This window comes from Callionymus lyra, chromosome 15 (assembly GCF_982586985.1).
Source record: "Callionymus lyra chromosome 15, fCalLyr1.hap1.1, whole genome shotgun sequence".
Classification (NCBI taxonomy): Eukaryota; Metazoa; Chordata; class Actinopteri; order Syngnathiformes; family Callionymidae; genus Callionymus; species Callionymus lyra.
Genome location: NC_141832.1, coordinates 1241764 through 1257414, shown reverse-complemented (window position 1 = coordinate 1257414; position 15651 = coordinate 1241764). Strand labels below are relative to the sequence as shown.

The window sequence follows — 15651 nt, the reverse complement described above, 5'->3', positions numbered from 1 at the left end:
ATGATGAAGATGATGATGATGATGAAGATGATGATGATGATGATGAAGGTGAAGATGATGAAGATGATGATGATAAAGATAAAGATGATGAAGATGAAGATAATGAAGTTGAAGATGATGAAGATGAAGATAAAGATGATGAAGATGATGAAGATGAAGATAAAGATGATGAAGATGATGAAGATAATGAAGATGATGATGATGAAGGTGAAGATGATGATGAAGATGATGATGATGATGATAATGATGATGATGATGATGAAGGTGAAGATGATGAAGATGATGATGATAAAGATAAAGATAAAGATGATGAAGATGAAGATAATGAAGTTGAAGATGATGAAGATGAAGATAAAGATGATGAAGATGATGATGATGAAGGTGAAGATGATGATGATGATGATGATAATGATGAAGATAATGAAGTTGAAGATGAGGAAGATGATGATGATGATGAAGATGATGAAGATGAAGATGAAGATGAAGAAGAAGAAGATAAAGATAAAGATAAAGATAAAGTTGAAGATGATGATGAAGATAAAGATAAAGATAAAGATAAAGATGAAGATAAAGATGAAGAAGATAAAGATAAAGATAAAGATAAAGATAAAGATGAAGATAAAGATGAAGAAGATAAAGAAGATAAAGATAAAGATAAAGATGAAGATAAAGATGAAGAAGATGATAAAGATTTTTTGAAAGGGTTTTGCATTTGTTTAGTGTGTCTTTCTTTGCTCTCCTCTCTTCTTTCCAGTGCTTCTGTTGACAGCCAGGGTTTGTGTTTCGTTGTCTTCTTCCCGACCACTTCTAGGCATGTTTCCTTCCATATGTTTTTCAGGCTGGTCCAGTACTCTCCCCTGATCGTTGGAGTTCTTGCTTGAAACTGTTCTGTAGGCGTTGATACAGTTCAGATGTTCCGATGTCCTGGAAGAACTGTAGGTTCAATTGTGTTCTGCTGTCAGAAGGTTGTTGCAGCGCTTTAGCTTGAGTTGGAGTTTCGCAGCCAGTAGGTGGCGATCTGTCCCGGCGTCTGCCCCCCTCTTCACTCGTACGTCCAGGAGAGAAGGCCTGAACTTCCTGCTTATAGTTATGTGGTCTATTTGGTTTAGGGAGGTGAGGTCAGGTGATATCCAGGTGGCTTTGGATCCTCCTATGAGCAGATTGTTGTCACATACGATGATTTCCCAGAACCAGTTCGTATCCATTGTTGTTATTTCCCACCTTCACCTTCATGTCGCCCATGAGTAAGAGAAGGTCTTTTTCTTTTCTGGTCTGGAGTAGATGTTGTAACTGGTTGTAGAAGTTGTCCTTCAGGTCCTCATCAGTATTGCTGGTGGGTGCAAAGCACTGTATGATTCGAGAGTGGATTCTTTTATGGGTGGTTTGGATCTTGCAGTGATGATTCTTGAACTGATGACCCAGCTGATGAGGGCCCTCTGTGCTTCTTTTGAGAGCATGAATGCCTCGGTGTATGGTGCTCGTTCATCTGCGTGTCCAGAGTATGGACTCACCATTGGCCAGTTTGACTTCTCCTGACTGGAGCCATCTGGTTTCTGATAGGCCGAGGATAGAAACCCTGTATCTCCTCTGCAAGGACTGTGGTCTTCCCTGCTGTGAACATGGTTCTGATGTTCCAGGTTGCGATGTTGGTCGGTTGCCTAGGGGATAGAAGATTCCGACGCACCTTCTCCATATGGTTTTCAGTGTGCGTCTTCATTTTCTCTCTAGCTTGCATGCAAGAGTCTTCATCTCCAAGGTGGTTTCTTTTCCTTCAATGTTTCTGTAATCATTTGGATCCACTTCACGGGTGATTTACCTGTTTCCACCTCACGACGGGGACATAAGGGTTGGGTTTTGAGAGGCAAAGATTGATAGTACAGTGCATTCTAAAGTATTACTGTTTTTATATATACCATATACTCATTTAATTGAAATAAAACCATGAAAAGTATTTTATTTATACATGTTTCCCTCGTCTCTCTCACAGATACACAACAATAGTCAGTAATATAGAGTGTTATGATAGGTGTAGTTTAGAAGTATATTTGTACACGTTTAATATCATTTATACTGCGTACTACTACAGTTTGAGAGTCGGGCTCGTGGCTGCAGGTGCGACACACAGATCTGGGTCAGACGGCAGATCTGGGTCACTCAGTGTTTATCGAAGATGATAAGAGGTTCCTGTCGGGTCTGAGGTGCAGCAGCGATAACAAGTGTTGGGGTCACGGTCACTGCGTGCTCAACAGCTCAGACTCTGAACTTTGACCCTGACTGCACATTTATAAGTCATTCATTGAAAACTCGAATCATTCTGAGCATTGACGGCAAACACTACAACCTGGGATCCACCAGGCGGCGCTGTTGCATCTCAGCAGCACAACAGCAGGCGAAGAAGCAAATGGCTGTTGTTGTTGTTAGCCTTGATATCGATTTAATTCCAAATAAACAGTGAAATACCGCCGGTAGGTATGTTTCAATCGTTCCAACGAACCATCGGAGTCACAGCGGAACTAAGGAGGCCGTTTGATTCGTTTTCAGTTCGTTATTTTAGGCAACAAATGAACGAAGCTTCGCGGCTAACGCTGTTAGCTACCGAGCAGGCTAACACCTCAGGCAATAAGTAACAACAAATACTCGCCTTATTCAAGTACGAGGTGGATATTTGACACTAGTGTCTTGTCTAGTAAACCTGATTTAATCTACTTTTCATTTATGTTGCTTTTTATGTCATAATGTGTTTAAATGCTGCTTTAATTGTGTCTGTATTTGACCTTTAAATAAATGTATGATTATTATTTAACGTGAAGGTTAAACTCTGAGTGAGTTGTTCCAACTTTATACATTATTGTGTGAATCTTGAAAAGGTTAACGATTTGTGACCCTGGTCTAGAAAGGCTCTATATAAATAGATTATTATTATGATTATGATTTCTGAGACGGCGAGGAAACCAGAGAGAACTCGAGTCACTAATGTCTGAACGTCATGATCTCGCAGCTCGGAGATGTCTGCGGACACGAAGATCGCGGAGCTGCTGACGGAGCTGCACCAGCTGATCAAGCAGACCCAGGTGAGCGCCTCTGAGACCCGGTCCCTCTGAGCCGGTCCATGACCCCCCTGTGGTTCCAGGAGGAACGCTCCCGCAGCGAACACAACCTGCTCAACGTCCACAAGACCCACGAGAGAATGCAGACGGAGAACAAAAGTCAGTGTTCGCTCACGTGACCCCGAGTGACCCCGAGTCCCGCGAGCGTAACGCCGACCCTTTCTGTCTCGCAGCGTCTCCGTACTACCGCACCAAGCTGCGGGGGCTCTACACCACCGCCAAGGCCGACGCCGAGGCCGAGTGCGGGTGAGACGCCGACCTCGGTTTCCGTCTCACGCTCTGAACGTCTCCTCTGTGGCAGGATCCTGCGACACTCTCTGGACAAGATCGCCGAGATCAAGTCTCTGCTGGAGGAGCGTCGCATCGGTACGACCTCGCTCTCCTTCGCCGCCGAGCCACGATGGCGTTCAACATGTGTGTGTGTGCAGCGGCCAAGATGGCGGGCGTGTACAGCGACAGCGACCCGCCTCGGAAGACGATGAGGCGCGGCGTCCTGATGACGCTGCTGCAGCAGTCGGCCATGACGCTCCCCCTGTGGATCGGGAAGCCCGGCGAGAGTCCGCCTCCTCTGTGCGGCGCCACGCCCGCCAGCGGCGACTACGTGGCCAAGCAGGGCGACAAGGTGGCGGCGCGGGTGAAGGCGGTGGACGGCGACGAGCAGTGGATCCTGGCCGAGGTGGTCAGCTACAGCCACGCCACCAACAAGTGGGTCCACGTCTGAGGGACAGTTGTTACCGGGAGGGTTTGGTCCATATATTACATTTTCACTGGAGTCCTCCGCAGATAAAGGAACTATTCAATCCTGAGAGATCCCAGCCATGACTGAGGACGAGAAGATACAGTGAGTCCAGCAGCTTTTAAAGCTGATATTTAGAAATATTATGGTTTGAAAACAAGTGAAAGCAGTTACGACTTCGTCAAGAGTCATGTGGTCTGTAAATACTACAACACCAGAGTCAAGTACTGGACAATACTACACATATATACTTGTTACTACACTATCACAACACCAGAGTCAAGTACTGGACAATACTACACATATATACTTGTTACTACACTATCACAACACCAGAGTCAAGTACTGGACAATACTACACACATATACTTGTTACTACACTATCACAACACCAGAGTCAAGTACTGGACAATACTACACATATATACTTGTTACTACACTATCACAACACCAGAGTCAAGTACTGGACAATACTACACATATATACTTGTTACTACACTATCACAACACCAGAGTCAAGTACTGGACAATACTACACATATATACTTGTTACTACACTATCACAACACCAGAGTCAAGTACTGGACAATACTACACACATATACTTGTTACTACACTATCACAACACCAGAGTCAAGTACTGGACAATACTACACATATATACTTGTTACTACACTATCACAACACCAGAGTCAAGTACTGGACAATACTACACATATATACTTGTTACTACACTATCACAACACCAGAGTCAAGTACTGGACAATACTACACATATATACTTGTTACTACACTATCACAACACCAGAGCCAAGTACTGGACAATACTACACATATATACTTGTTACTACACTATCACAACACCAGAGTCAAGTACTGGACAATACTACACACATATACTTGTTACTACACACTATCACTATATATCACTATGTATCGTATTGTTGACACTGTATCGTGATACATATCGTATCAACTACTCTTAAAAAAACACACACCTACCATGAGGAAGTCGTAAGCTTTAAAAGCTGTTGGAGTCACTGTATCCTCTCGTCCTCAGTCGTCTGATTGCATCTTTACCTGCATGTTAATTTAGATGTATTTAAAATGTATATTATAAATATGTTACATATTATAAATACAATTACTATTTTTTTTAAATCTAATCATTTTACACAAATTGTATTAAAATATAGACATTAAAAGAACCTCATTTAAAATATGATTTAAAAGATGAAAAATGTATTTATTATTAAAATAAATGAGGAATATTGATACAGTATCGTGAACAAATACTTTGCTGTTCTTGTCCAGGTACGAGGTTGACGACATCGACGAGGAAGGGAAAGAGTGAGTGTTGCGCCCCCTGGTGGAGCGACCGGAACATTTCCAGCCCAGGTGTGGGCGGGGCTTAATATTGTTTGTCCTTCAGGAGACACACTCTGAGCAGGAGGAGGATCATCCCTCTGCCTCAGTGGAAGGCCAACCCTGAGACCGACCCGGAGTCTCTGTTCAGTAAAGACCAGCTGGTTCTGGCTCTGTACCCACAAACCACCTGCTTCTACCGGGCGCTGATCCACACGCCGCCGAACCGGGTCAGACACACACACGCACACTTATAGACACACATCATTTGGACACACACACACACACTTGTAGACACACACACACACACACACATCATTTATAGACACACATCACTTGGACACACACACACACTTGTAGACACACATCATTTGGACACACACACACACACTTGTAGACACACACACACACACACACATCATTTATAGACACACATCATTTGGACACACACACACACTTGTAGACACACACACACACACACACATCATTTATAGACACACATCACTTGGACACACACACACACTTGTAGACACACATCATTTGGACACACACACACACACTTGTAGACACACACACACACACACACACATCATTTATAGACACACATCATTTGGACACACACACACACACTTGTAGACACACACACACACACACACATCATTTATAGACACACATCACTTGGACACACACACACACTTGTAGACACACACACACACACGCACACTTATAGACACACATCATTTATAGACACACACACACACACGTCATTTATAGACACACACACACACATCATTTATAGACACACATCATTTATAGACACACACACACACGCACACTTATAGACACACATCATTTATAGACACACACACACACATCATTTATAGACACACATCATTTATAGACACACATCACTTGGACACACACACACACAGACTTATAGACACACATCATTTATAGACACACACACACATCATTTATAGACACACATCACTTGGACACACACACACACACAGACTTATAGACACACATCATTTATAGACACACACACACATCATTTATAGACACACACACATCATTTATAGACACACATCACTTGGACACACACACACAGACTTATAGACACACATCATTTATAGACACACACACACATCATTTATAGACACACATCACTTGGACACACACACAGACTTATAGACACACATCATTTATAGACACACATCACTTGGACACACACACACACACAGACTTATAGACACATCATTTATAGACACACACACACATCATTTATAGACACACATCACTTGGACACACACACACACAGACTTATAGACACACATCATTTATAGACACACACACACATCATTTATAGACACACACACACATAATTTATAGACACACACACATCATTTATAGACACACATCATTTATAGACACACACACATCATTTATAGACACACATCACTTGGACACACACACACACACAGACTTATAGACACACATCATTTATAGACACACACACACATCATTTATAGACACACACACACATCATTTATAGACACACATCACTTGGACACACACACAGACTTATAGACACTCATCATTTATAGACACACATCATTTATAGACACACATCATTTATAGACACACACACACATCATTTATAGACACTCATCATTTATAGACACACATCATTTATAGACACACACACACATCATTTATAGACAAACACACACATCATTTATAGACACACACACATCATTTATAGACACACATCACTTGGACACACGCACACACTTATAGACACACATCATTTATAGACACACACACACACTTATAGACACACACACACACACACACTGTGATATTAACCCTGAACTCTGACCTCAGCCTCAGGACGACTACTCGGTTCTGTTCGAAGACACGTCGTACGCCGACGGTTACTCGCCGCCGCTCAACGTGGCTCAGCGCTACGTGGTCGCCTGCAAGGAGAACAAGAAGAAGTGAGAGGTGGAGGACGGGTTTGAGGAACCACTGGGATGAGATCTTCAATCATGCTGACTCAGGAACCGGTCAACACCCCTGAAGAACTGTGTTCGTCGCTTTGTTCCTGATCTTTATGTTCTTTTGTACGAGACTAATGTGAACTTTGATGGAAACCTTTTGAATAAAATGTGTGAAGACAAAAGTTTGTGTCACATTAACATACATTGAATAAAACGTGCAAAGATGAATTACAACAACAAATGTAAACAATAACAAACACGTCAATAAAGTGTTTTTGTCAAAAGTGTTGATAGAATTTGAACAGATGATAAACGACCTTTACAAATGACGTCAGACGTTGTGACACGTTAAAGGAACGAGATAAAGTGGGACATCGACGCCTCACGTCCACTGTTGTTTATCGTAAACGTCACACAGGTGGACAGGAAGTTACTTTGAACGAGTAGCAACTACGCCATATATGTAGAGACGTAACAAGCAACACTGCGGGATTTGGATCAGAACCCGGTCGAGAATTAGCTTAAGAAAAACAGCCGTTTGATAATTTCCGAGGCTCCGTGAACGCATCTGAACTCAAACAAAAATGGCGGAAGCGGTGAGTGACGAACGAAATACTTTAGACATTAAAGATGTTTAAACATTTAAACTGTCAATCAAAACCACACGATCGTTTGAGAAACAAATAAAGTGGTATTTTTCCCTCCAGAACATTGAATTTGCTAAAGACAAGTGTTTTTATCTGAAGGTAAAAGTTGAACAAACACCGTTGAAACTAAATTGTTTAATTAGTTGACAAACAACCGGAAGTACTTTGATTCTTTGTATGTTTGCTCTTTTCTTAAAGCGATGGTTTAATACAAACGTAACTTACTAACTTACAAACGTTAACGTGGCTCATCGATAGACCTGTGCTGTGTCTCAAATCGCATACTAGCTACTAAAAGTTAGTATTTTTAGTGCGTTAGTGCGTCTCAATTGTTAGTATGCTAATTTAGTGCGCCATGCACACTAAAGTGAAGTACTAACACGCCCACAAAACTGAGTATGGATCGATGGACACTAACCACACTAAACTGCTCCATCTTAGTGACGTTTTAAACGGAAGTTACATTATATATAAATGTATATATATGCAAATACTTCCAGGTGTATTTTCAGCAGCAGTAGGAGGATAAACACGTCTTCGCTGCTGATACCAGATTAAATATCTCGTGATTATTTAGATTCTCATATTTTTTCTTTATTTCTTTTTCCAAACTTGCAAAACGTGCTGCCAGCAGGTGTCGCTAGTGTTCCTACAGCTGGTTGAAACATCGTTAAATAGTAGTAGAAGAAGAAGCTGTCGAGTCATTTCCTGTTAGTGTGTAGCAGCAGAGTTTGATTTGAGACAAACTATCTGTGGAGGATTAGTTACTAGTTAGTACGTACACTATCCTGATGATACTAACTTCTAGTATACTAAGAGAAGTATGTTTGAGACATACTATCTGTGGAGGATTAGTTACTAGTTAGTACGTACACTATCCTGATGATACTAACTTCTAGTATACTAAGAGAAGTATGTTTGAGACATACTATCTGTGGAGGATTAGTTACTAGTTAGTACGTACACTATCCTGATGATACTAACTTCTAGTATACTAAGAGAAGTATGTTTGAGACATACTATCTGTGGAGGATTAGTTACTAGTTAGTACGTACACTATCCTGATGATACTAACTTCTAGTATACTAAGAGAAGTATGTTTGAGACATACTATCTGTGGAGGGTTAGTTACTAGTTAGTACGTACACTATCCTGATGATACTAACTTCTAGTATACTAAGAGAAGTATGTTTGAGACATACTATCTGTGGAGGATTAGTTACTAGTTAGTAAGTACACTATCCTGATGATACTAACTTCTAGTATACTAAGAGAAGTATGTTTGAGACATACCATCCGTGGAGGATTAGTTACTAGTTAGTACGTACACTATCCTGATGATACTAACTTCTAGTATACTAAGAGAAGTATGTTTGAGACATACTATCTGTGGAGGATTAGTTACTAGTTAGTACGTACACTATCCTGATGATACTAACTTCTAGTATACTAAGAGAAGTATGTTTGAGACATACTATCTGTGGAGGATTAGTTACTAGTTAGTACGTACACTATCCTGATGATACTAACTTCTAGTATACTAAGAGAAGTATGTTTGAGACATACTATCTGTGGAGGGTTAGTTACTAGTTAGTACGTACACTATCCTGATGATACTAACTTCTAGTGTACTAAGAGAAGTATGTTTGAAACATACTATCTGTGGAGGATTAGTTACTAGTTAGTACGTACACTATCCTGATGATACTAACTTCTAGTGTACTAAGAGAAGTATGTTTGAGACATACTATCTGTGGAGGATTAGTTACTAGTTAGTACGTACACTATCCTGATGATACTAACTTCTAGTATACTAAGAGAAGTATGTTTGAGACATACTTTCTGTGGAGGATTAGTTACTAGTTAGTACGTACACTATCCTGATGATACTAACTTCTAGTATACTAAGAGAAGTATGTTTGAGACATACTTTCTGTGGAGGATTAGTTACTAGTTAGTACGTACACTATCCTGATGATACTAACTTCTAGTATACTAAGAGAAGTATGTTTGAGACATACTTTCTGTGGAGGATTAGTTACTAGTTAGTACGTACACTATCCTGATGATACTAACTTCTAGTATACTAAGAGAAGTATGTTTGAGACATACTTTCTGTGGAGGATTAGTTACTAGTTAGTACGTACACTATCCTGATGATACTAACTTCTAGTATACTAAGAGAAGTATGTTTGAGACATACTTTCTGTGGAGGATTAGTTACTAGTTAGTACGTAAACTATCCTGATGCATACTAACTTCTAGTATACTAAGAGAAGTACGTGATTTGAGACATACTATCTGTGGAGGATTAGTTACTAGTTAGTACGTACACTATCCTAATGATACTAACTTCTAGTATACTAAGAGAAGTATGTTTGAGACATACTATCTGTGGAGGATTAGTTACTAGTTAGTACGTACACTATCCTGATGATACTAACTTCTAGTATACTAAGAGAAGTATGTTTGAGACGTACTATATGTGGAGGATTAGTTACTAGTTAGTACATACACTATCCTGATGATACTAACTTCTAGTATACTAAGAGAAGTATGTTTGAGACATACTATCTGTGGAGGATTAGTTACTAGTTAGTACGTACACTATCCTGATGATACTAACTTCTAGTATACTAAGAGAAGTATTTGAGACATACTATCTGTGGAGGATTAGTTACTAGTTAGTACGTACACTATCCTGATGATACTAACTTCTAGTATACTAAGAGAAGTATGTTTGAGACGTACTATATGTGGAGGATTAGTTACTAGTTAGTACATACACTATCCTGATGATACTAACTTCTAGTATACTAAGAGAAGTATGTTTGAGACGTACTATATGTGGAGGATTAGTTACTAGTTAGTACGTACACTATCCTGATGATACTAACTTCTAGTATACTAAGAGAAGTATGTTTGAGACATACTATCTGTGGAGGATTAGTTACTAGTTAGTACGTACACTATCCTGATGATACTAACTTCTAGTATACTAAGAGAAGTATTTGAGACATACTATCTGTGGAGGATTAGTTACTAGTTAGTACGTACACTATCCTGATGATACTAACTTCTAGTATACTAAGAGAAGTATGTTTGAGACGTACTATATGTGGAGGATTAGTTACTAGTTAGTACATACACTATCCTGATGATACTAACTTCTAGTATACTAAGAGTAGTATGTTTGAGACATACTATCTGTGGAGGATTAGTTACTAGTTAGTACGTATACTATCCTGATGATACTAACTTCTAGTATACTAAGAGTAGTATGCGATTTGAGACACAGCACTGATCGATCAGGATCTTCTCTCTCGTCACGTGGTTCCTCTGACGTGAGTTCAGAGGTCAAACTCATCACGTGGTTCCTCTGACGTGAGTTCAGAGGTCAAACTCATCACGTGGTTCCTCTGACGTGAGTTCAGGTGTCAAACGGCCGCAAAGTCCCTCCAACCAAACGCAGACGCATCCTGGACGCGTCGACTGTGGCCCCCGTGCAGATCTACTCCAACCAGGTGAGTTGAGCCTTCACCTGCTGGAGTGACGTCACATGACCGTGTCCTCAGGTGAGCAGCCGACTCCTGCTGAAGCTGCCGGCGCCTCTCTTCGACCACCAGAAGGGTAACTAACGTCCGAGACCTTCGTCCGGCTGTTCGTGACTCTTTAAGATGAAGGTGTTTCTTGTCCCCGAAGACCCAGACCCGGGACCCTCGTCACAAACGCCCGCCGCCGTGGTCAGCGACTCGGACGAGGAGGAGCCGCAGACCACCAGCCTGCAGACCACCAGCCGTGAACCGTGAGTGGCTGGCGGAGACTCCAGTCCAGATGATCACACCTGTCCATCTTCTCTCACCTGTAGAGCGGTCCTACACTGCCCGTCCCCCCCCGCGGAGAGCCCGGTCCACAAGCAGTCCAGCAGAGGCAGGAAGACCCTCATGTGAGTCCTTCCTGGTTCAGAACTGTTATTGTATGTCTGGAAGATGGATTAAAAAAAAAGAGAAATGATAAAGTAAGGATAAACAAGTTCTTGAGTAGTGTGTAGTTAGTATGTTCATATACTTCCAGGTGTATTTTCAGCAGCAGTAGGAGGATAAACACGTCTTCGCTGCTGATACCAGATTAAATATCTCGCAAATATTTCGATTCTCATATTTTTTCTTTATTTCTTTTTCAAAACTTGCTAAACGTGCTGCCAGCAGGTGTCGCTAGTGTTCCTACAGCTGGTTGAAATCATCATTAAATAGTAGTAGAAGAAGAAGCTGTCGCGTCATTTCCTGTTAATTCAATTCAATTCAATTTTATTTCAAGTGTCTTATCATAACAAAGTTATCTCAAGACACTATACAGTTGAAATAAGACTACAGTTGATTAAGGAAAAATAGATCCAGCAATTCAACAAAGAGCAAGAAACAAAACACTGTACAGTGAGCAATGGCGAGGAAAAACTTCCTTTTAGAAGCAGAAACCTGGAGCGGAACCAGACTCATTGTTGACGGCCTGCCGCTTTGACCGGCTGGGAGGAAGGATGGGGGGGTAGACAGATGGATAAGGAGAGGAGTGAGGGAGGATAGAGTGAGAGAAAAGAGGAGAGTGTAGGAGGGTCCATGGAGGTGCTGGAGAGAACTCGGGATCTGATGACGTGGTGAAGATCCTGGATCAGCAGCAGCTCTGGAGGTGGATCCCTGGGGCTCCGGGAGAGAAATAAAAAGGTGTGGGTTTGGGACAAATGTATACAATACACAGGTATACAGACTCCGGTGACGGGTGAAGATATATAGAGGGGGGGGGGGAGGTTGAAATAGCCAGGCCAGAGGGCACATACCTAGCACAGCAGGATCCAGACACAGGGGCCCAAGCCGCGGCAGGAACCCGCGGGAGACCAGGACCCGGCAGGCGAGATAACCACCAGAGCCGACCCCAAACACCAGCGAGAAGGCGGACCACAACCGGGGGCGCGAGAGGGTAAGCACAGGCGAGGACGACCGAGGAAGCAGAGAGGGGGAGGCACCAGGCACAAGCACCGGGGCAGAGGGGCAGCCAGAAGAACCAGTCAGGGGATAGAGCCCCGGGGCCAGGCCAGGCCACGGAAGACCCCCAGACCGTCAGGCTGCCACCAAGTCCATAGCAGGGGACCGAGTCAAGGAGATAGGGATCCACCACAGCAGCGGCGGCGGAGCCCCCCCCAATACCCTGCGGACACGGCCAGTAGCCGGGTCGAGTGCCACCGCATGAGCCCGGGGGAGCAATGGCCAGGCACCGGCCCAGGTCCCCCGGGTCACAGGGGGGCCACGGTTGTGCGGGCAGGGTGGGGGCAATGGGGCTGCAGCTGTCCGGGAACGGCCCCCAATCTTTGAACTGTAGACCGTCCCCAACAGCCGCAGCCCACCTCCCCCATGTCATGAGGGAAGTTTGGGGGGCCAGCAGTATTCCATGGGCGGCCCACGGTCTCTAAGGTGCAGAGGCCCCGCCCATCACACGTACTGACCCCCAGCCCCCGCCCCCACCCACCATGCAGCACCCAGGGGGACAGCAGCACTTGCATGGGCGGTACATGGTCTCTACGGTAACATGGGTCCGCCCAATGCCTCCGCCGTCCCCCCAATGTGGCCCCGCACAGTGTGGCCCCCCCCACCCGGGAAGCCCCCGAAAGACCGACCAACCCGGCCACGAACCCCCAGGACCAAGGGCGACAAACTCCTCGACCACAGCACATGCCACACAGGGCGGGTAGAGGACCACAGCCACCGCTGCAGCAGACACCCACCCCAAGACAGGCCCCCCACCACAGACCAGGCGAAGCCATCGGGGCCGGAAGGTCATCCAGAACACCCGGCCAGCCCCAGCCCCACCCATAATGGTTCACCCGCCAACCCCGTCAGCGGGACCAGCAACCCCCCAGCCCCAGCACCGCCCCCAGCGCAACCCCCCAACCACCACCCCCGCCAGCACCAGCCCCCACACACCACCAAAGACCCCCCGGAAGCGGGCCACCCCCCCGCCGGCACACAGGGCCATCGCGGCACCAGCGGTCACCACCACCAGGCCCAAGGCACCCACAGGCCCCACCCGCCGGGCCCCTCACACCCGAATCGTCCAAGCCAGAACGGCCCCGGCGAGAAAAGAAGGATATACAGAGCTCGGTGTCTAAAACTAAAACTAAAACTCCTCCAGCATTCTCAGCCTATAGCAGCTAAGATAAACAGTTTTGTTAGTTATGACAGCTAGAGATAAACAGTCAAGTTAATTATAGGCTTTATCGAAAAGTAAGGTTTTAAGATTATTTTGAAACATAGAGAGGGTGTCTGCCCTCCGGACTGAAGCCGGTAGTTTGTTCCACAGCAGAGGGGCTTGAAAACTGAAGGCCCTGGCTCCGAATCTACATTTAGAGATTTGTGTTATAACTAGTAGATCAGAGTATAGGGATCGTAAGGTCCTTGAGGGTTGGTAAGTTTGGATTAAATCTTTAATGTATGTTGGTGCTAGACCATGTAAGGCTTTATAGGTTAGGAGAAGGATTTTAAATTGTATTCTAAATTCTGTTAGTGTGTAGCAGCAGAGTTTGATTTGAGACATACTATCTGTGGAGGATTAGTTACTAGTTAGTACGTACACTATCCTGATGCATACTAACTTCTAGTATACTAAGAGAAGTATGTTTGAAACATACTATCTGTGGAGGATTAGTTACTAGTTAGTACGTACACTATCCTGATGATACTAACTTCTAGTATACTAAGAGAAGTATGTTTGAGACATACTATCTGTGGAGGTTTAGTTACTAGTTAGTACGTACACTATCCTGATGATACTAACTTCTAGTATACTAAGAGAAGTATGTTTGAGTCATACTATCTGTGGAGGTTTAGTTACTAGTTAGTACGTACACAATCCTGATGCATACTAACTTCTAGTATACTAAGAGAAGTATGTTTGAGACATACTATCTGTGGAGGATTAGTTACTAGTTAGTACGTACACTATCCTGATGATACTAACTTCTAGTATACTAAGAGAAGTATGTTTGAAACATACTATCTGTGGAGGATTAGTTACTAGTTAGTACGTACACTATCCTGATGATACTGACTTCTAGTATACTAAGAGAAGTATGTTTGAAACATACTATCTGTGGAGGATTAGTTACTAGTTAGTACGTACACTATCCTGATGATACTGACTTCTAGTATACTAAGAGAAGTATGTTTGAGACATACTATCTGTGGAGGATTAGTTACTAGTTAGTACGTACACTATCCTGATGATACTAACTTCTAGTATACTAAGAGAAGTATGTGAGTTGAGACATACTATCTGTGGAGGATTAGTTACTAGTTAGTACGTACACTATCCTGATGATACTAACTTCTAGTATACTAAGAGAAGTATGTTTGAGACATACTATCTGTGGAGGATTAGTTACTAGTTAGTACGTACACTATCCTGATGCATACTAACTTCTAGTATACTAAGAGAAGTATGTTTGAGACATACTATCTGTGGAGGATTAGTTACTAGTTAGTACGTACACTATCCTGATGATACTAACTTCTAGTATACTAAGAGAAGTATGTTTGAGACATACTATCTGTGGAGGATTAGTTACTAGTTAGTACGTACACTATCCTAATGATACTAACTTCTAGTATACTAAGAGAAGTATGTTTGAGACATACTATCTGTTGAGGATTAGTTACTAGTTAGTACGTACACTATCCTAATGATACTAACTTCTAGTATACTAAGAGAAGTATGTTTGAGACATACTATCTGTGGAGGATTAGTTA

At 42.9% G+C, this 15651-nt stretch overlaps 2 protein-coding genes across 3 annotated transcripts in view; both read left to right on the top strand.

Moving 5' to 3' along the window:
- Positions 1 to 732: 732 nt before the first annotated feature.
- On the top strand, positions 733 to 7419 carry sgf29 (SAGA complex associated factor 29). Of its 2 annotated transcripts, none has more exons than XM_087809722.1 (9): positions 733 to 2469; positions 2999 to 3071; positions 3131 to 3206; positions 3281 to 3353; positions 3409 to 3473; positions 3536 to 3812; positions 5158 to 5193; positions 5276 to 5438; positions 7096 to 7419. In XM_087809722.1, exons 2-9 carry the CDS (start codon positions 3006 to 3008, stop codon positions 7210 to 7212), a joined length of 873 nt encoding a protein of 290 aa, XP_087665848.1. In that variant the 5' UTR covers positions 733 to 2469; positions 2999 to 3005; the 3' UTR covers positions 7213 to 7419. The 2 variants fall into 2 exon arrangements, with proteins under 2 accessions (XP_087665848.1, XP_087665847.1); XM_087809721.1 differs by having other exon boundaries at positions 734 to 2465; positions 7096 to 7418.
- Positions 7420 to 7614: 195 nt separating this feature from the next.
- nfatc2ip (nuclear factor of activated T cells 2 interacting protein) overlaps positions 7615 to 15651 on the top strand; it is an 11844-nt gene continuing 3807 nt past the window's right edge. Inside the window, exons 1-5 of the mRNA XM_087809221.1 lie at positions 7615 to 7807; positions 11293 to 11382; positions 11434 to 11488; positions 11561 to 11663; positions 11727 to 11804. Of these exons, the coding sequence (XP_087665347.1) occupies positions 7796 to 7807; positions 11293 to 11382; positions 11434 to 11488; positions 11561 to 11663; positions 11727 to 11804 (338 nt within the window). The 5' untranslated portion in view covers positions 7615 to 7795. The remainder of the gene's footprint in view (positions 7808 to 11292; positions 11383 to 11433; positions 11489 to 11560; positions 11664 to 11726; positions 11805 to 15651) is intronic.

Bases quoted from the DNA above. Each gene is read 5' to 3' on its own strand.
- sgf29 (XM_087809722.1), top strand. From the start codon at position 3,006: ATGTCTGCGGACACGAAGATCGCGGAGCTGCTGACGGAGCTGCACCAG. The intron at 3,072-3,130 runs GTGAGCGCCTCT...CTGTGGTTCCAG, and splicing joins AGCTGATCAAGCAGACCCAG to GAGGAACGCTCCCGCAGCGA. The intron at 3,474-3,535 runs GTACGACCTCGC...GTGTGTGTGCAG, and splicing joins GCTGGAGGAGCGTCGCATCG to CGGCCAAGATGGCGGGCGTG.